At 41.1% G+C, this 22,554-nt stretch overlaps 1 protein-coding gene across 1 annotated transcript in view; it reads left to right on the plus strand.

The window, feature by feature from the left end:
• The window catches only part of LOC124622602 (probable ATP-dependent RNA helicase DDX47), a 47,955-nt gene that overhangs the window by 10,201 nt on the left and 15,200 nt on the right, over window positions 1–22,554 (plus strand). Inside the window, exons 4-7 of the mRNA XM_047148365.1 lie at window positions 6,474–6,640; window positions 6,711–6,947; window positions 7,658–7,881; window positions 20,391–20,523. Of these exons, the coding sequence (XP_047004321.1) occupies window positions 6,474–6,640; window positions 6,711–6,947; window positions 7,658–7,881; window positions 20,391–20,523 (761 nt within the window). The remainder of the gene's footprint in view (window positions 1–6,473; window positions 6,641–6,710; window positions 6,948–7,657; window positions 7,882–20,390; window positions 20,524–22,554) is intronic.

The following is a 22,554-nucleotide window of genomic DNA, read 5'->3' on the forward strand; positions in this document are numbered from 1 at the left end:
ATGAAAAAGATAGATTGCTATTCACTAAAAAGATGACACGTTGAGTTGCAGACACACAACGAAAAGGCTTTTACCAATTGTGCTTTCAGCCAGTACTCTTCAGAAACGAAAAAACACACATTCACACAAGCAAGCACACTTCACGCACACATAACTGCTATCTCTGGCTGGAAAGAGGTGTTTCGAATCGATATGAAGCAGCATTGTGGAGTCGGATGCAGCAGGGGGAGGGATATCAGGGTATAGATAGTGAAGAGAAGTCAGTCAGGGACTAGATAGTTGCAGAACAAGGCTGCAATGTGCAATTTTGGGAGTCTGGGGAGAGGAGGGGGGTGGAAAAGAAGAGCAAGAAGTGGTAAAGACTGATGGGGGCACTGGCAGAGATCAGCGCACAATGAGGGTGAGGTGACATTAATCGGGAGGACGTGATAGGACAGAGGGGCCAGAAACTGTCAGACAGAGTGTGTGAGGACAGCAGGTTGCTGTAGGTTGGGGTCAGGATGATGTCTGGACCAGAGAATGTGTTAAAAGGGTAACTCGCATCTGTGCAGTTCGAGCTGATGGTGGAAGGTAGGATACAGATGTCTCTGGTTACGAAGCTGCCATTGATATCCAGCACATTAAGTTCAGCTGCATGTTGTGCCATAAGGTGTCCACTTTGCTCTTGGCCACAATCTGAGCTCTGAAAGATAATCAGTGAATCAAAAATTGATTATTTTAGGAAACTCTTTAAAAATGTGAACTGGAGTGAATATACAGTACTTGACAAGAATGAAAAATTTAGCACCCAACTTCACGAAGTCTAATACTCTCCAGAGGAAATGATGTAGATGGCCATTAGAGGGCTGCAGTGCTGTGCACACAGCATGAGTGTGTCACTCATCTCACCATGTGAATACACCAACCAATAATGCTCCTTGCAGCTGATATAAATACAGCTGCCCAGCAGCTGGCCAATCAGTTCTGTACTCATTTCTGATATTGTCAGTTGTTATTATTGCCGTGCTACGGACTATTTGATGACAGCCTCACTTAACACTTCGTCTTTCTCTGTAGTTGGGATTCGGATTCTGTAACTCTTTGCTTTCAGCCTGATGATATTATTGTAGTGAAGGTTTCAACTTTGACTTCTTTGTTTACTTAGGTTGCATTGATCTTGTCCTAGTCTGTGCCCTGTCCACTGTCAGTCAGCTGTGTTTAGCTTGGTTACCACTTCGTGTCATGTTGTCTTCTGCAGGCAACCCATTTGCCTTGAGGCTTCAGGTGTTCCTCTCCTGTGTTCTTGAGTGTGCTCTTATATGTGGCTACTAATGGCTATAGCATTGGTGACAAGGAGAAAGGAAGTTGTTCAATAGCATGGATGCTAAATTGGTTTGCCTTTTGAAGCAACAGCAGCAGCTTGAGATAGATTTTTTACAAAAGTCACTTCAGATTCAGGCAAACAAACTTCGAGTGCATGAGACCACTTTGCTACAGGCCTCAGCACCCCCTGCAGTCGACATCCCCATCTGTCCTCTGTCGCTTCTGCCTTTCAGTGATGCTACAGAGGACTGGGACACACACTTGCATTGACTGAAGCAACATTTCATGGCATCTCAAGTCACAGATGATTCATTGCAGCCAACATTATTTCTGCCTTGGGCATCATTGATCATGTTTTTTCTGCTCCGCAAATTGGCACCTCTGTCTGAACCACCTTTCAGGAAATATGCACTCTGTTGACCAATTATTTCTCATGATATCATGTGGTTGCCTCCAGGCTCAAGCCTCACACCTCACAAATACCATAAACTGCCTTCACAATCATACCGGTCCTATGTCACTGACTTGCGAGGTCTCAGCCGCAAATGCAGTTTCTCTTTCATCAATTCAGGCTGCAAGACTTCAGATGCAAATTCCTTGATTCATGATGTTGTGGTTCAGATTCAGCTGGCACTCAATTCTGATTCATGATGTTGTGGTTCAGATTCAGCTGGCACTCAATTCTGAACTCCACACAGTGGCATCAAAACTGGATAACCCATCGTTGGAGGACATTACACTTATCGCACACTCGTTCAAAGTTGCCCAGTCTCCTAACAAATTATGCATGGCAGGTCCACAAGTTGCAGCAGTTAACATGCCACCATGTGTTCCATCCCCACATTGCAGGTGTATAGTGACCCCCAGGTTGCAGCAGTATTGTGATATGTTATTTTCTGTCTCTATGGCATCAGAGCCTCCGGTTGCTCCTCATCGACAGTCACTAGGACTGCTCCCTTCATACCAGCATTTCTTTTCTGCTCATTCCTGAGTAGATTCTGGATTTCTGGGAGTTCTGCATGCACTGTGACAGAGTGGCATCTCCGCTCATTGTGTCGAAGCCGTGCACCAGTTCTCATCCCACCCCACGAGTGCACCAGAGTACTGTACACGTGCTGCAGTCTGTGGTCCCTCCAGGTGACCCCTTCATGCAGAAATTGTTTCTCATACTTCGCATTTCTCTCCAGAACATACATTTCTAGATGGACACAGGAACTGCAGTTTCTTTGAAACATCAGGTGACGTATGCACAGTTGGGCTTGCCTGAGTTGTCACTGCTATCGCAGTTATTTGGTGGCCTACAGTATCAGTTCTATTCCAATACATGGGCAGTCCTCGATCATTATAGGCTCCAAAAGTGTTACACAGCCCATCTCGTTGTTTGTTATTGGCCATCCTTCTGCTACGAACATTTTCAACCTCAACATCTTCACGTTGTTTGTGTTTTCTACTTCTGGTGAAGTCAGGGTGGTATCAACTGCATTTCCTTTACAGGAACTGGATAATCTCTACACAGTGTCCACATCTCTATTTCAACCAGATTTGGGATGTACCTCAGGCTTCCAGACACATCACACTCTGGCCAGATGCCACACCTCATTTTTACCATGCCAGACCAATTCTGTTACCTTACATGATGCTGTGAAGCTAGAGTTAAATTGTCTCCCGGCTGCTGGAGTTATCAAGCCAGTGATACTTATCGCATGAGCCACCCCTCTACTCATCGTCATAAAGCCCAATGGTTCTCTCGAGTTGTGTGGTGATTTCAAGGCTACAATCCGTGCTCAACCAAAGATGGAAACTTATCCTATTACCCTGCCGAAAGACTGCCTCACCAAACTTGCTAGAGCGGAAGGCTACAGAAAGTTCGAGCTCCCTGGTGCGTATCTCTGGTTACCCTTAGATGAGGAAGTGCAGAACATCACTGTCATTAATATGCCTTTTGGATTGTACAAGTACAAGCATTTCCCATTTGGCATTGCCGAAGCCCTCGCAATTTTCTAAATGTTTCTGGAACAACGGACACAACATGCCAGATTGCATGAATTACCCGGATGATCTCATTGTCATAAGCCCTTCCCGCCAGGAGCTTTTGCAAAGTCTCGTTATCTTTTATGACACTCTGGGATGCAAGCCTACATTGTCATTTAGAGAAGTGCAGGCTTTTTTCAGCCAGAAATGGAGTATTCTGGACGTTACCTCCCCAAAGAGGGAATCAGGCCTACTGATTGAAATGGTGCTGCAGTAGACTTCTGACCACACCCGACAAACTTATCTGAATTGAAGGTGTTTCTTGGCAAAATCAGCCACCATTTTTACATGAATGTAATGCAAAATCGAATGTATTGCATACCTAAATTTTAAAAATTACAAACATAACAAAGAGAATTCGTTAATGCATCAGTGGTAGGCTAAATTTATTTAAGACAACAATGGATGTATACAGGAACTATCAAAATATCAACAATTTTAAGTGACCTATTGTTAAGTGTAAATGTCATTATTGGAAAATAATGCCTAACTTGATTGCTTACATGACACGCAAACAAAGAGATCATAATTTACAGGCATTACTCATCATTATTTACTACTGTCACTATTACCGGTATCCTTGGAGGAGTATACACCAGAAACAGATTCATTTCCAGTTTCCTCATCACCCTTAGTGTCATTCTGGAGTACATATATCACCAATGCTATCTGAGTATTTGAAACAGCATTTTGTGAATGATTTTATGATCACAATTTTCCAGGCAGCCAAAACCCAGTTGTAATAATGTGTGGTGCAACATGCTTAATTTTTCCTATCTGAGTTAGTTCATGGTCTGGTTCACAAAACTGTGTTTCATATTGTTGCTGAACATGGAATGTATCTTTATATTAATGTCCATGGGTTGTAACACGGAAGTCATTCCTTGAGGAATAATAACAAGGTCACTGGCTAGGCTGTGAATCTTCTTTTTTACATCATCAGTGGGATGACCACAAAATGGATCAAGACAAAGCATTGATAGTTATTAGGAAAGCCCACCAGGACAAAGTACACATACATTTTAGTGTCAGTCAAGCATTAAAGTTTGTCATCCATCCCTTCTCTTGATTTTGAACAGTGATGTCATCAGGAAACTGCTTTTCATTTGTAGGGGTCTTGGGGTTTGTTTTCTGCTTGAAGATTAAGAAATCTGCTCTGGTTGCTAGAATGATAGTTTTGCACTAGTTTTCACACACCAGAGTCTGATGTTTTTGTAGTAACTTCTTTCGTCCCCTTCTTATCAATTGTTTAATTATGTGGCATATCAAATCAAACTGTCATCTCATCAACATTGCCTATTTGGCCCATTGAAAAATTCCGCTTTTCCTGAAGTGTAATGACATACCGCAGAAATTCTTGAAATTTTTCCTCAAAATCCTGTGGAAACTTTTGGCATACTGCTGTAAGGCATTGTAAAGATAAGTAACCCCATTTCATAAAGTGATCAACCCATCCATGGCTGGCCTTAAACTCTTGCTTCAGTACATTAAGAAGGGCAGTCATATCTTTTGCTTTGTTTCTTACGGTGCCACTAGTCACAGGTTGCCCATCTTCCTCCTTTCATGGATGATTTCCAAAACTTTTACTTAAACATCGGGATGCTTTCCTTTGTGAGGGCCAGTGAATTTCTTTCTTGTAGCAGTAGTTGCAAATATAGCCAATTTCTGTTTCTTCCATAGATGAACCCGTACTGTCAGCTATATTGAACTTTCGTCCCACCCTGTTGTTACCATATTTTCCAGAATCAAGAATTACTTTACCCTGAAATTAGAATCACAGTGTTCCTTCTTGCTTTCAGTTTCATGACTACCTAATGCAAACACACAACACACCAATCGGCCAACAATAATGTAATGAAGTTGAGAATTATGACAGTGCATTGTGCTGTAAGGAACGATACCTAACTTTCAATGATGTTGCCGGTGTACGTCAGAATCAAGTGTGTTCTAAAGTAATGCACAATCCAATTTTGAACTCACGTGGTAAAAACTGTGGAAGCACCTAAACAAATCTTTTATTTCCAGTGTGGCTGTTGTCAATTGTAGGTGAAATAAAAATAAAAAGCTAGTATATTTCACTTGCTTGCATTCCATAATGATTTGGCTATTCAAGCCAAGATAAAATGTTTAGAGTGCAAAAGATTATAATATCATTTATTTGGGATGTGAACTCGAGAAAATCCGGCAGAGGCCAGTTCGAGGAACTGGGGATGCTAACTACTGCATCATAGCATATTTATTCCTTAATGAAATTAGTCATATGTATCTTACCCAAACCAGTAACTCTGTTCATGGGATCCGCACTTGAAATAAGAACAGTTTGCATAAAATCATTTACTTTGTTACAAAAAGGTGCCAATAATCCTCCAACACATTTTCAGTAACTTGATGGCAGCTGTGAAATGTTCAGCTACTTACAAAATTTGATTTAAGAGGACCAAAAGTATTTATTGTGGACAGTCTTTTTTACTCTGTTAATAAATTTCTTAGCAGATGTATATATCATCAATGATACAAAATAATATGAGTGTTGCTTAAAATCTGATTTCTGATTGTCTTCAGTGCAGCAAAGTTATCAGTCAAAATAAGTTTGTATACCACATTCTGTTTGGTGACATTTGGTTACAATGGCCTAAGAATTATTTTACGCACCTCAGTGTATATCCCTGTAAATGACATAAATGTAGTGTTACCTTTATAAATGAAAACTGTTTCAGATTCTTTTTACTTCTTCCACATCCATGAAAAAGATTTTACTTAGAATCTGTGGAAGGAATGTAGCACACTTGTTTTAATATGCATGATGTATTCTTGTTTTTTTGTCATCTACAATGTCCTTGAAGACCTTCACTATGATTTTACAGAACAAGCATTATGTGTACTCTTAAATTCAAAATAGTTCAGCAGTCTTCTAATTAAATTTCCTTCTATCAATTACCCCCCCCCCCCTCTCTCTCTTTCTCTCTCTCTCTCTCTTTCTCTTTCTTTCTTTCTGTTTTTACAGTTTCCCGATGTCAGCACAACATTTGGACTGGCATCTGGATAGTGTTGACATTGCAGTGATGTTCAAAAAATGTGAAGTAGATGTCTCAACAGCTGTTGTTTTTAATTCCTACCTTACGCCTTTGCTTTGATTATAGGTTCCAGTATAGGAGTCAAGTGTGCTGTGATTGTTGGTGGTATGGATATGATGGCTCAAGCCTTAATGCTTGCAAAGAAGCCACATGTTCTTATAGCAACTCCAGGACGCCTTGTTGATCACCTTGAAAACACCAAAGGGTTCAGTCTAAGAGCACTCAAATACTTGGTATGTTTTGCACTGCTATCTAAATATGTGCCCAAGTTTTCAGTTTGCTCATAGGTGTTTTATATTTCAGGTAATGGACGAAGCTGATCGCATATTGAATATGGATTTTGAAGTAGAAGTGGATAAAATATTGAAAGTTATTCCACGTGAACGAAGGACCTTTCTCTTTTCAGCCACAATGACAAAGAAAGTCCAGAAACTTCAAAGAGCTTCACTGCAGGATCCAGTTAAAGTAGAAGTATCAACAAAGTACCAGACTGTCGAGAAACTGCAACAGTATTATGTATTTATTCCAGTGAAATTCAAGGTAATAATATCGTTGAAAATAAGCCATTTTAGTGAAGTGTAACGAGTATGTTGAAAGTACTTTCATACAAATGTGCAACTGTTAAACACTTGCAGGAACTTGATTGTACAGGAAGGCATGATAGTGGTGAAATCTTCTCAGGTTATCAGTCGTATCATGGTACTGTCTTATCAAAACATTGCAGCAAGATGACACCACGTCTCGACCGACAACTTGAGAAGGTTTCATCAATGAAATTTTTCAAGAAAGCCTTAGGACAGTCTTATTGGACAAAGCAGTTTTTAGTTTAAAATCCATCTTTGTATCAAACACTGTCTCTTAGAGTGCTTGTTCCTTGTTCCTGAAAACACACTTCATTTTTTGGACTGTGTGTGTCTTGCAGAAGTGGGATGTTTCTATGATAGATATGAGATTTGTTTGTGTTCTTCAGTATTCACTGCACATTTGGAACTACACTCCCAATCTTTACACTTTTGTTGATATCAGTGGTATAATACAAATTTATTTTTAGGGAGTCACAATTTAGGGTGTTATTGTTTGCCAGTGGTAAAGTTTCTACCTAAGTCATGTACAGTATCAGACCTCTTTCTTTTTTTGGCTGATATCATTTTTATTTTTATCATAGCTTGTTATAAATTCATGAATATCCTTCAAACTGAAAAAATGATTGTAGTCTTTATTGCAAAACTCAAGCAGCAGTTTTGTTTCAGGATGTTTATTTAGTCCACATACTAAATGAGCTAGCTGGTAATACCTTCATGATATTTTGCTCAACCTGCAACAATACAGTTCGTACAGCTTTACTGCTTCGGAGCCTGGGATTTACTGCTGTGCCTCTACATGGACAGATGTCACAAAATAAGCGCCTTGGTGCTCTAAATAAGTTTAAGGCAAAGAACCGCTCCATTTTGATATCTACGGATGTAGCCAGTCGGTAAGATAGTTTGTGATATGCTCTTCTTATCCATATGTTCTCTCTCTCTCTCTCTCTCTCTCTCTCTCTCTCTCTCTCTCTCCCCCCCCCCCCCCCTCCCCCCTCCCTCCCTCTCCCCCCACTCCACTCCTCTGTGTCCTGATTTTGTATTATGTTATCTCACTGCTATTGTCACTTTCTGCCATTAACTCTGCTATGTCAGAAGTCATTTAACTTTCTTTATTTGATTATTGTAAGCAGAAACGTTTTCAAAAGAAATTATAAAAACCTAGTAAAATGTTAAAATATAATTAACGTGAAATGAGAGTACACTGTGAGTAAAAGAATACAACATTTGCATGTTAATTTCCCTGCTTTACTTTCCAGAACAACTGATATGCCTTTAATGAAGCTTGTGTTGTTGTATTGAGATGGTTTTCAGTTTTGTTGTATCATTTCATCTGTCATGTACAACTAGTGATCTGTACTTTCTCACCTCTTTTAAGGCTAATCTGCATATCATTACATAATATAACAATGTTGTGGAAAGGATAGATTGCTACTCACTGTAAAGATGACATGCTGAGTTGCGCGCGCGCACACACACACACACACACACACACACACACACACACACACACACCATAAAGACTGTTACACATTGAGCTTTCAGCAAAGACTCCTTCAGAAAGGAAACATTCACACACATTCAAACAAGCAAGGACATCTCGTCCACACATGACCAGCATCTCTGGAGGAGCCGGAGATAGTGTTGATATGTGCGTGCATGTCGCTTTTTTAAAACCCCAGAAGAAAGTTTTAGTCGAAAGCTCAATGTGTAGCAGTCTTTTCATTGTGCCTCTCTGCAATTTAATGTGTCACCTTTACAGTAAGTAGCAATTTGTTCTTTTTATAATATTGTTGATATTCCAACCTGGGCTGTGCATTACGTGTTACAGCTTTTTTTAGAACAGTTAAATGAACAAATTTAAAAGTTTGTGATTACACTTGCATGAAGACAAAGCTTTAGTGGCTTGAAATCAACTGTTACGTAAAAAGTGGTGAATAGGGAAGTTTCTTGCTGAAACATTTGCTTTTATAAAAACTTCGGCATTTTGTGAACTGGATTGTCTCTGATTTGAGGTGTTTGTTAAAATTATCTATCTTCACCTGGCAAATTCAATAATTACAGAATCTACAGATTTTCGACCTTTCATGGACATTCATAGCTATGATACACGTACTTTACAACGAAATAATTGAATTGGATGGATAAAAAATCTACTCACTAAGACGGCAGTGGAACACACATAAAAGAAGGCTGTAATTAGGCAAGCTTTCGGAGTCAATGGCTCCTTTAGGCAGGAGGTTTTGAAGGGGAAGGAAGAAGGATGAAGGAAAAGGACTGGAGAATCTAGGAAAATGGATAGATTCCAGGAAAGTCACCCAGAACTGTAGGTCAGGGGAGACTTAATGCATGGGATGAGAAGGAACGACTGATTGTTGGGGACTGCAATGGACGAGATTTGAAAACCTGGGAGCTTAGAGATGGAAGGCAGAGATTACTGTATAAACATCATGCATGAGTTAATAAGAATGAAAAGCTAAGCGCACTGTATGTAACAGAGGTGGGAGGCGGCAGTGAGAAATAGATGGATAAGACAATGAAAGATGTAGAAAACTGAAAAGGAGTGACAAAAAGAGTAGTTACTGTGAAGAAATGCTGAGATGGAAGAAATTAATGTGAACTGAGGCCAGTTGGGTGGTGAGAACCAAGGACATGTTGTAGCGCTACTTCCCACCTGGTGTCGGGTGGGGGGGAATCTAGATGGCGTGTGTAGTGAAACAGGTACCGAGGTCACAACTGTCATTTTGTAGAGGATGCTCTACAACAGGATATTGTATGTTGCCAGTATATACTTCCTGCCTATGCTCTTTCATCCAATCGATAATTTGGTGGTAGTCATGCTGATGTAAAAGGCAATCAGTGTTTTTATAACAGCTGGTATATGACCCAATTCATTTCACGGGTAGCTCGCCCTTTCTTAGTGTATGTTTTGCCATTTACAGGGCTGCTATAGGTGGTGGTAGGAGGGTATACTGGTAATACGCAATATCCTGTTGCAGAGCATGCTCTACAATGTGACAGTCGTGACCTTGGTGGCTGTTTCACCTCACGCGCCTTCTCGATTCTCCCCCTAGACACCACTTTCTCAGAACACTGCAGGTGGGAACTGGTGCTACATGTCCATAGTTCTTGCCACCCACGTGGCCTCAATTAACATTAATTTCATCCATCTCAGCATTTTTTCGCAGTAAGTACTCTTTTCTTCACTCCTTTTTAGTTTTCTACATCTTTCATTGTCTTACCTACCTACTCCTCACTGCCCCCCTCCCACCTCTGTTATGTACAATGCACTTAGCTTTCCATTCTTATTAACTAGTACTTGATGTATAAGCAGTAATGTCTGTCTTGCATATTACTCTGTCTTCCACCTTCAAACTCTCAGGCTTTCAAATGTCACCCGATGCAGTCCCCAGCAATCAGTTTTTCCTTCTCATCCTGTATGTTAAGTCTCCCCTGACCCGCAGTTCTGGGTGACTTTTCCCCTTCTGCTTAAGGAAAGCTTGCCTATTTACAATCTTCTTTTGTGTGTGTGTTCTGCCGCCACTTGGTGAGCAGATTTTTTATCTATCCAATTAAATTATTTTGTCAAAAACTGATTGCTTTCATTGTTAAATACTTAACAACGTTAGACAGAACTGATAAGGCATTTGGCAGAGAAGTAGAATCAAAGATAACTCTATTCACACATTAGGGGAAGAATTTCAGTGCGGTTGAAATACACTGACAAGTTTTGTTTTCTAGTTGCTGCAGTGCAGTATGTGAATAGCATGTACTGGCAGATGGCTATGAGTATAAACAAATTAGAATTTTGACCACCAAAGGGGAGAAGAGCTGTGTGGGGAAACAAGCACCACCTCCTCCTGCAAGGCAATACCTACACCCATGTTCTGCATATCTGCGAAAGCAGAACTGACACACGGTCACAGGGACCACCAATCCTTTCTGGTGTTGTGAGGGCCGTAATCAAAATCCGTGATGGACCAGGATTAGTATTTTCACTCATTTCAAAATAAGGAAAGAAACCAACGAGCAAGGTGACGGCTAACCCACAGTTGCTTGCTGGTGTTAGTGATATGTTGTGAACAAGATAACTTAGGCCTGTTAAGTTTCCACATTGTATCAATGTTTTATCTTTAGCAAGCAGACAAAGGACAAATATGTGTTTCTTTGCTCTAGGATGCTAGGTCCCACAGCTGAGTACTAATTTGCATTATGCAACGTGTACCATATACAAACCATTCTGCCACTTGCAGTTGGCATGGCACCAGAGAAAATAATGCACTGGTACAGTGGTGTGTGTGTGTGTGTGTGTGTGTGTGTGTGTGTGTGTGTGTGTGCACTTCTGTATTTCACAAAAACATTCTTAGGCCCATGATCTCCCAAACTGGGCTTCGCCGGATGACGTGCAATACCAGTAACTGAAAACTGGTTACTTTTTTACATTTATAAGCAGAAAATAAAGCTGTTTTAAACTATGTGTGATAGAATAGTTTTATCTGAATAAAGTTCATTTTAAAATAACATATATTGGGTAATGTCCTGTTTCTGTATGTTGATGCAGAATTTGCATCTCTTCTTGCATTTATCGCAAAATGCACGTTTTTTGCAGCCCTAACAATTAAATAATCACAGGTAAATTACTTGAAAGAATCTACATGAAACCTAAGGATACAGGGTATGTATAAATGGTGGGAAAATCAAAATTTTTTATGGCTTTATTAAATGCTATAGTGTTTCCTGATTACATTGATATGTACACTATAGGGTTTCAAATGAAAAATGACCTATATGTACAAAATTTTAAAGTTATGGTCATATATGTAGCCACGCCCCCTTTATTTCTGTTATAGAAACTAGTATTATTTCAAAAAGAACTGTGAACTTTCTGTTTCCGGCAATTATATCTATGATACATTGTATTTATTGGTAACAGTGCAGGTTTCTAGTGTCTGTAAATGATTATGCTAGCATTTACTTTTGTTTCACTGAAGCAGTTTGCTCACATGTTACTGAATGTTTGCTGCCCAAGCGCTACATATTTTTGTGGAAGTGCATATCCTTTAGTGTAAAATAAATACGAAATATGCCACACATCAAGAAATTCAATAAAAGGAAATTCTATGGTAACCAGTTCACAACAAAGCTAACCACACTCTTGGAAGTAACCTATGTACCAGTTCTTCAGGGAAGAACTCCCATATGGCTTGCCTCCTGGTGATTCAAATTTTTTTGTTAACAATGACGCTGTTTGTAGAAGATTTGTTGTTGTTGTTGTTGTTGTTGTTGTGGGTACTGTATCTTCTGTGATAAAGGAAGTGGCGAAATGTAAACAATGTGATGGTGTAGGCTGTCTGGAAATAACTGAACAACAAAGTAGCAGGAAGGGTTTAGTGTCAAAATTAGTTGTTCTGTGTAGATCCTGCAATAAATCTACCTTGAAAATGACTTCGAACATTGTGCGTAATTCATATAATATGAATTTGAAGTTAGTGTATGCAATGCGTGTAGTAGGAAAAGGAAAAAAAGCTGCTCAAATGCTTTGTGGTTTGGTGGACCTTCCTCCTCCTCCCAGCAGGTTCAGGGTCCTCCTCCTCCCAGTAGGTTCAGCAAGTACATAAAAATACTCTTAAGTGCCTTGACGGTTGTGTGTAAAGCATCTATGAAATATACAGTAGAAGAAACTGTAAATATTAGTGGAACCAGGAACATTGCCGTTGCCCTTGATGGGACATGGCAACATTGAGGGCATTGTTCCTTGAATGGCGTAGTAAGTGTTATTTCTCTTTAAAATGGAAAATTTGTTGATATTGAGTGCTTATCTAAGTACTGCCACACCTGCCATGGTAACGCCGAAGGACATATTGAACATCAGTGTTCTAAGAATTATGATGGTTACAGTGGAGGTACGGAGTGTGATGGAGCTCTAAAAATATTTCAGAGGTCAGTACCTGTTTGTAGATATACGAAGTATGCCAGCAGAGGTGGCCGAGCGGTTCTAGGCACTACAGTCTCGAACCGCGCGACTGCTACGGTCGCAGGTTTGAATCCTGCCTCGGGCTTGGATGTGTGTGATGTCCTTAGGTTAGTTAGGTTTAAGTAGTTCTAAGTTCTAGGGGACTGATGACCTCAGAAGTTAAGTCCCATAGTGCTCAGAGCCATACGAAGTACCTAGACAATGGGGACTCTAAAGCTTTCAATAAAATTAATGAGTAAAATGTTTATGGTGATACCTTGGTAACTAAATTGGAGTATTGTGTGCATGTGCAAAAGAGGATGGGTGCTAGACCGAGGAAGCTACGAAGAGAAATGAAAGGAAAGTTGCTAACTGATGGAAAATTGCTGTCTGGCTGAAGCAGATTGACGGAAACTGAAATAGACCTCCTTCAGGGTTATTATGGACTGGCCATTGGATGAACTGCACCTCTGAATGATGTTACAGCAATGCGAAAAGCTGTATAGGCCACCTACTTTCATAAGTTGTCCACAGATGACCACCCTGTTCACAGACTTTGCCCAGAAGGATCAGATTCGTGGTGTGGTTACCAAAAAGCAAAAGAAAGTGGTCAAATATACCATCATAAGCATTCTCCTCCTGAGCCTGTTATGAATGAAATAAAACCAGTTTTTAGAGACCTGAGTAACCCTGTTTTGCTTAGTAAATGTTTTCATGGGGCCACTCAGAATACAGTGAAAGTTTCAACCATTGCATATGGGAAACATTACCCAAGAATGTTTTTGTTGGGCTAAATGCATTAAAAGTTGGTACACTAGATGCAGTGATATGTTTCAATGATGGAGTGATAGGAAGGTTGGAAGTCCTGAGAAATTTAGGCATAAAATGTGGCTCTAATATGGAAGATCAATTGCTTATGTGTGACAGACAACTAGTGCATGAGGCTGAAAGATAGGCTCTTCAAGTTACCAAAGAAGCAAGAAGTGCTAAAAGGAATGCCAAGAAGAAGCTTGAAGATGAAGAAATGGTGCAGGATGAAGACTATGCTTCAGGAATGTTCTGAGGCACAGTTTAATTGGACTCTTATTATATTCATTCGCAAGTTCCTGCAAATTGTATTTTTCAGAATTCAGGTACAAATATTTCCTAAAGTTTATAAAGCATTGCTCTAATTTCTTTTCTGTAACTTGCAGTAGTCCATACTTATGTTGTAGACCTAAGCTTTATTGCAGAATCAACTAAATTATAGAAAAAATAATGATTTTATTACAAAAAAAATTATAAAAATGTAAGATATGATATTTTTTTATCCTTGTAATATACATAATAGTTGGAATCAAATAGGTCTAGTACCTCAGCCACCATGTCATGCATATCTGGTAAAAATTTGGTCTCCTTCGAATGTATAACGTTGGAGTAAATGGTGCCTCAATTTGAGGAAGCATTTTGGAAAAGAAATTTGCATAAATTTCTTAGTAATTTCTTAATAACTGTAAGCAGGTTCAAAAATATTCAAAATACTTCTAATTTGTTTAGAAAGTGTGCAGCATTATCGGATATCAACAAAAGAATCTGTAAAACATATACCGGGTGATTAAAAAGTCAGTATAAATTTGAAAACTGAATAAATCACGGAATAATGTAGATAGAGAGGTACAAATTGACACACATGCTTGGAATGACATGGGGTTTTATTACAACCAAAAAAATACAAAAGTTCAAAAAATGTTCGACAGATGGCACTTCATCTGATCAGAATAGTAATAATTAGCATAACAAAGTAAGGCAAAGCAAAGAATATGTTCTTTATATTAAATGCTCAATATGTCCACCATCATTACTCAATAATAGCTGTAGTTGAGGAATAATGTTGGGAACAGCACTGTAAAACATGTCCGGAGTTATGGTGAGGAATTGGCGTTGGATGTTGTCTTTCAGCATCCCTAGAGATGTCGGTCGATCATGATACACTTGCGACTTCAGGTAACCCCAAAGCCAATAATCGCACGGACTGAGGTCTGGGGACTTGGGAGGCCAAGCATGACGAAAGTAGCGGCTGAGCACACGAACATCACCAAACAACGTGCACACGAACATCACCAAACAACGTGCGCAACAGATCTTTCACACGTCTAGCAATATGGGGTTGAGCGCCATCCTGCATAAACATTGTACGTTCCAGCAGCTGTTTATCAGCCAGGCTGGGAATGATGCGATTCTGTAACATATCGGCGTACCTCTCACCCATCACGTTAGCAGTTACAAAACCAGAACCACGCATTTCCTCGAAGAAAAAGGCCCGATAACAGTAGATGTGGTGAATCCAACCCATACTGTGACCACATTACGTACTGATGTGGTTTGACCTCCCCCCTGAGGTTAGCATCCCATCTCATGGGGGCGTCATGCTGCTCATACGGGGTGACCTTCATAGTCAACCCATCTCCCTGATGTCCCGTCTTCAGGCTGTTGCAGTTCGCCTTTTCCTTCTCCGCCTGACTTTCTCCCTCTGTACCATTTATGTACCTCCATCCTTCAATGTCACCAGAGCAGAATTCCTTCAGCTTATTGGGCAGCTACCTCCCCCGTTTTTGCTACTCGGTGATTTTAATGCGCATCATCCTCTTTGGGGTTCTCCCAGGACCTACCAGAGAGGTGCCCTCTTGTCTGACCTTCTTAACCAACTCAACATCTTCTGCCTTAACACTGGAGCCCCCACTTTCCTTTCCGACTCCTCGCACACCTATTATTTGGACCTATCCTTTTGCACTGCCCAGCTTGCCCATCATCTTGAGTGGTCCGTTCTTTCTGACGCCTGCTCGAGCGACCATTTCTGCGTGCTCTCCATCTGCTGACTCCTACCCCATCCAGATGCATGCCCAAATGGCGGCTTACTAAGGCTGGCTGGCAGCTTTACTCCTCCCTGGCGACCTTCGTAGAACAAGATTTCCTCAGTTGTGATGACCGGGTGGACTATCTCACTGATGACATCCTTACTGCTGCAGAACGTTCCATTCCTTGCCCTTCCTCTTTAACACGTCATGACCCAGTCCCTTGATGGACTGAGGCATGCCTTGACGCAATTTGCACACAGTTACCCTACGCTGGAAAACTGTATTCATTATAATCATATGAGTGCAAAGTGTTATAGAGTTCTTCAGGATAGCAAAAGAGCTAGTTGGATTTCATTCACTAGTTCTTTTAACAGTTCCACACCTTCTTCTGTTGTGTGGGCCAACCTCTTATGGCTCTCTGGAACCAAGATCCATTCCCCCATTTCTGGCCTGACAGTAGTGCCGATGTCATCATGGATGCTGTTGCTACATCCAACACCTTGGGTCGCCATTTTGCGGAAGTTTCAAGCTCTTCCCACTATTAACCTGCCTTCATCCGTCGGAAACGAATGGAGGCGGCTCGGGCGATACCCTTCTCTTCTCCGAATCGTGAGTGCTGCAATACCACCTTCACTATCGTGCTCTCAGTTCATCCTGTTTCTCTGCCCCAGGGCCAAATGCTACCCACATTCAGGTGTTGCAGCACCTCTCTTGCGGGCAAGCTCTTTCTGCTTAACACATGCAACCACATATGGGCTGAGGGGACATTTCCTGGATGCTGGCGTGAAGTCATACACATCCCTAAGCCAGTTAAGGACAAAAACCTTCCTTCTAGCTACTGCCCCATCTCTCTTACCAGCTGCATTTGCAAAGTGATGGAACATATGATTCATGCCCGGCTGGTGTGGTGGCTTGAGTCTCGCCATTTACTCACGAATGCACAGTGTGGATTTAGAGCGCAGCACAGTTGACCATCCCATTACTTTGTCCACCCATGTCATGAATGGTTTTCTGTGGAAGTCCCAGACTGAGGCCGAGTTTTTAGATTTGGAGAAGGCCTACGACATCTGCTGGAGAACTGGTATCTTCCATACTCTCTACACATGGGGCTTCCGTGGGCACCTGCACCCTGTTTTCTTCGGGCATTTTTACAAAACTGAGTTTTCAAGGTGCACGGAGGTTCTGCGTTGTCGGACACCTTTATTCATGAAAATGGTGTGCCTCAGTGTTCCACCCTGAACGTCATCCTCTTTGCTATTGCCATTAACCCTATAGTGGTTTGTCCCCCACCGGGCATCTCTGGCACCCTTTTTGTCGATGATTTTGCCATCTATTGCAGTTCTCCACAGACCTGTCTCACTGAGCGACACCTTCAGCGCTGTCTTAATCATCTTCACTCCTTGAGCATTGCCAATGGCTTTAGCTTTTCCACTCATAAAACCGTCTGTATGAATTTCTGGTGGCGCAAATGGCTTCTCCCACCATCTCTACACTTTTGGCCTGTTGCCCTTCCATTCGTTGACTCTACGAAATTCCTGGGGCTCATGCTCAATAGGAAACTCTCTTGGTCCTTCCATGTCTCTTGCCTGTCACCCACTGTACGCAGTCCCTCAATGTCCTGTGTGTCCTCAATGGTACTTCTTGGGGTGCCGATTGAACCACCCTCCTCCGTTTGTACTGGTCCGTTGTCCATTCGAAACTCGAATATGGGTGCTTGGTTTATGCATCTGTACGCATCCCTTTAACACCGTCTCAACACAACCCATCATCATGGCATCAGTTTGGCCATGGGGGCCTTCTGCACCAGCCTAGTTGAGTGTCTGTATGCTGAAGCTGCTGAACTACCATTGTCCTACCGCCATGACTTTCTTCTCAGCAGGTAGGCATGCCGTTTGTCTGCCATGCGTGGTCACCCCTCCTATGCCTCCTTCTTTGATATTCCTTAGATCGTCAGTATGGGGCTCGTCCATCTTCTCTGTTACCTCCTGGAGTCCACTTTCGCCACTTGTTATGGTGGCTTAACTTCACGCGACCTGAAACTTTCCCAGCGGGTGGAACACTTCACCACTTTGGCTTCATGAAGTGGCCAATTTTAACCTTAGCCTTCATTCGCTTCCTAAGGGCACTACTCCAGCCTCGGTCTATCGCCTTCAGTTTCATGACCTTTGCATGGAACTTAGCGGTAGTACCTTTGTATACACTGATGGCTCTTGGACTGACCGGGGGTCGGATGTGCCTCTGTCATTGGCATCCGTGTTTTTCGATATCGGCTTCCAGCACACTCCTCAGTATGTACAGTTGAGCTTTTTGCCTTGTATCAGGACACAGAGTACATCCGGCAACACAAGCTTCCCAATTGCTTCCTCTGCTCAGACTCACTCAGCACCCTCCAAAGTCTCTATGCACTGTACACTGCTCATCCCTTAGTGCAGCGGGTCCAGGAAAACTGTCACTTGCTCGCTCTTGGTGGAGCCAATGTCGTGTTTCTGTGGGTCCCTGGTCATGTTGGTCTGCCAGGAAACAAGGCTGCTGACGCTGTTGCCAAGGCTGCAGTCCTCGTACCTCAGCCCACGAGTGTGTGTATTCCCTCTGGTGATCTCTGCGTTGCCGTCTGTCAGGAGGTGGTGTCCCTTTGGCATCGCCAATGGTCCTCCCTTCACGGGAATAAGCTTTGGCTTATTAAGCCTCTCCTGGTGCCTTGGACGACCACCTCTCGACCCTCCCACCAGGAGGAGATTGTTTTAACTCAGCTGTGTATTGGGTACTGTCTTTTTAGCCATCGTCATTTGCTCAGTGGTGCTGCCCCATCACTTTGTACGCATTGTGCCCAACTTATAACTGTCTGCACTTCCTGCTGGAATGCCCTTTTTTTACCAATTTACGTTCCAGCTTGGGTTTGCCATCTGATTTATCAGCCGTACGGCAAAGGCCATTTAATTTTTAGTTTTTGGATCTCCATTTTTAAATGGTGTTTTTTTAGCCCTTTTTACATGTGCCTTTTTTAGCTGTCTCCTGTTCTGTCCATTGGGACTGACATAGTCATTTCCCTCGTCTCTTTGTTTGTGTTCTATAGTTTTGACTAGGGCACATATGACCCCAGGTGTTTTTTGCGCCCTAAAACAAAACAAACACTGTAGTTCAACAAATATATTTGAACATTGCTGCAGATGCAAAGAAAAGTTCATCACAGGTCTAAATAAAGTCAAAGCCTTGTTAATAAACAAAAACTGAATGAAAGTAAATCTTTGCTGTCTGATCTGACAAAAGCAGTCAGTAACAGATCGAAATTAATTGTTCATTCACCCAGTGAACATTCTAGCACCTAAACAGAAAATTACAGAGAGGAGCCTAATATTCTGAATTCTGTCTTCCACTGTGGAAGACCATACTATATTTCTTCCTTTTAGTTGCAGGAATGATATAGATAGAACATTAACTGAAATCACCCGACAGGGGAAAGCAAAGGAACTTGCTGCTGTTGTGGCTACAGTTTTTAACAAGTTGCTGGAGGATCAAACTAACCTAATAATTTGAGAAAAGGCACAATCATTCCACAGAATAGTCATTGGACAGATGCACATTACACACCTGTATCAGTGACTGCAATCTGTGCATAATTATGGAATGTTTTATGTTTGCATATTGTGAAGGTCTGTTTGTAAAGAATGAAAATCTACAGTGAAGGAATAAACGTGTATTTCACAAATAGCAATCTCTGTTTGCCCATGATATCGAAAAGGTATTAATAATGACAGTTAGGTGATCTATGTTTTTTCCCCCGACTTCTGAAAGGCATAAAGTACAATGTCAAGCTTCCTGTTAGTGAATAAAATATAAGTTTATGGAATATCAGAGCAAGTGTGAGAATTTCAGAGATGTTCTCCAAACTACTGTATTAAACAATAAAAGACAGACATTGTGAATTCCAAAGAGGTTTACTGTCGGAATTACGAGAATATACATTCCAAGATGAATCAGTCAACATATTACTTAGATACAAAAGTGAAATGACCATCACAAGACCGAGCGAGGTGGCGCAGTGGTTAGCACACTGGACTCGCATTCGGGAGGACAACGGTTCAATCCCGTCTCCAGCCATCCTGATTTAGGTTTTCCGTGATTTCCCTAAATCGCTTCAGGCAAATGCCGGGATGGTTCCTTTGAAAGGGCACGGCCGATTTCCTTCCCCATCCTTCCCTAACCCGAGCTTGCGCTCCGTCTCTAATGACCTCGTTGTCGACGGGACGTTAAACACTAATCTCCTCCTCCTCCTCCTGACCATCACAGGGAAATTAGAGGTCATGTCATCCCTTACCAACAGTCATTATCCTTGCACACCATTTGCGAATGGAAAGGGAATTTCTCGTAGCCTTTGCCAATGAAATTTCAAGAATTGTGGATCTAATCTGGAGCTGCTCAAACATCCCACCACAAACAATTAGACATGAACAGCGAAAGAAAATTTAAAAAAGACACCTTTCCTAGGATGTTAATTTTTTTAAGTAAAAAGATTATGAACTTTTTGTTCCTTGTAAGATAAGTAGATAACTTCTCCTTTTTTTTTTTTTTTTTTTTTTTTTTAAATGCAAGAATCTGTATGTGTGTCAATTTTCAGGGGTTTGGACATCCCTCACGTAGATGTTGTTGTCAATTTTGACATACCAACACACAGCAAAGACTATATCCACAGAGTTGGTAGAACAGCACGTGCTGGTCGTGCTGGAAAAGCTATAACGTTTGTAACACAGGTAATGTGAAATTAAATACTTTTTAGTGTTTTTACTGTTTGTGGTCATCAGGGTAGAGCCTTGTATCACCACATACTCAGCTCAATAGTTAGAAATACTTTTCAAAGTACTGTTCGGAGACTTGTTTTGCAGAGGCTCATGATTTTTACGCTGCCAATCCCTTAGCTTTCATAGCAGGAAAATTTGTCAATGTTCATTTTCAGAAATTAGTTGACATTTGAAGTTCTTACCTTCAACTTGAGATGTCAGTATATTAACACACACACTGTACAAATAATGTAAGGATTACAGGCAACAATTCACAGAATAATACAGGTGGTGAGTCCTTGAAACTTTACTACCTTTCAGATCTTTTTTTTGTATGGCTGCAATGTGCCAGAACTGTGTAGCCATTCATATGTGTGTCTATAGCATTGGAAAAAGGATTTCTGAAATGTAGTAAAGCTCTGTCTTATTTAAGAGCCTTTTGATGACTAAGTGCTTCTAATATATGTGTAACTGTCACCTAATTTTTTTAAATTATTTACATCCCACCAATACTTTCCATTGCTATGAATGTGATCAACATATTGATAAAGTTCTGTGTGACATGAGGTGGACTGCAGCTGGCAGTTGGCCTATCATGAAAATGGTTAGATTTATGAGAGCACTCTATTAATGCATGCTTATCGTGGTACAAATTTATGGTACATGCTGTCTTTACTCATTGAGAGAATAGGTAATTATTTATATTCTGCTGTCCACTCATTGTGCAGTTCACATTGTGTCTCTGTTTCAGGTTCTCCACTGGTTAGCTACACCATTTTATTTCTAAGTTATCTCTAAAAATCTACATTTATTCCCAGGGTTTGTCTTCAAGGACTTACGCATCACATTTTTGTGTGAACCATTTTATTTGTAAGTTGCATTTCCATTTGCTTCATTCGGCATTCCTTAGTATACACAACCAAGTAGCAGAAACAAAATAAGACTGATAGAAATGAAGCAGGCAAGTGACTAGTTGGCAAAACTCACGTACTAGAAGAGTCAAAATGTCACAATTTCCTTGCAGTGAAATAATTTTCACCATAATGAATCTTTCACCTTGCAGTGGTGTGTGCACGATTATGAAACTTGCTGGCATATTAAAACTGTGTGCTGGACCAACACATGAGCCTAGAATGTTGCTTTCTGTACCAACTTACTTACCCAGTCATGACTCAAAGCCTGCCCTCACAGCTTTAGTTCTGTCAGTTTACTGAAAACGGTATCCTAGAGGCTGTGTTTCAGCCAGTAGTCAACAATATCTTTTCCTCCAGGAGTACTGAACCATCACTCCACAATATCCTAATAGACCTGCAAGGTTTTCAAAATAACTGTCTACATCTATACTCTGTAAACCACTGTGGAGTGCATATCAGAGGGTATGGCCCATTGTACCATTTATTAGGGTTCCTTCCTCTACCATTCAAATATGTAGTGCAGGAAAAAGGATTGTTTTAATGCCTCTGTGCCTGCTGTTGTTGTTATAAACGTATCCTCATGGTCCCTATGTGAGTGATACATAGGGGGTTGTAGTATTTTCCTAGAGTAATCATGTAAAGCTGATTCTTGAAATTTTGCTAATGGACTGTCTCAGGATAGTTTACATCTATAATCAAGAGTCTTCCAGTTCAGTGCCCTCAGTATCAGTGTGTGTCACACATTCTCTTGGATGAAACAAACCTGTGACCATTCCTGCTGCCGTTCTCTGTGTATGTTCAGTATCCCCTGTTAGGCCTTTCTGGTACGAGTCCTACACACTTGAGAAATGTTCTAGAACTGCTCACACAAGTGATTTGTAACCAATCTCTTTAGTGGACTGATCACACTTCCCCAATATTCTACCAATAAACCAAAGTCTACCACATGCCTTATCGATGACTGAGCCTATGTAATCATTCCATTTCGTATCCCTACAAAGTGTTACACCCAAGTATTTGTATGAGCTGTCAATTCCAGCAGCTACTCACTGATATTATAGTCATAGGGTATTAAGTTTTCTTAATTTTG

The sequence above is a fragment of the Schistocerca americana genome, chromosome 1 (genome assembly GCF_021461395.2).
Source record: "Schistocerca americana isolate TAMUIC-IGC-003095 chromosome 1, iqSchAmer2.1, whole genome shotgun sequence".
NCBI lineage: Eukaryota > Metazoa > Arthropoda > Insecta > Orthoptera > Acrididae > Schistocerca > Schistocerca americana.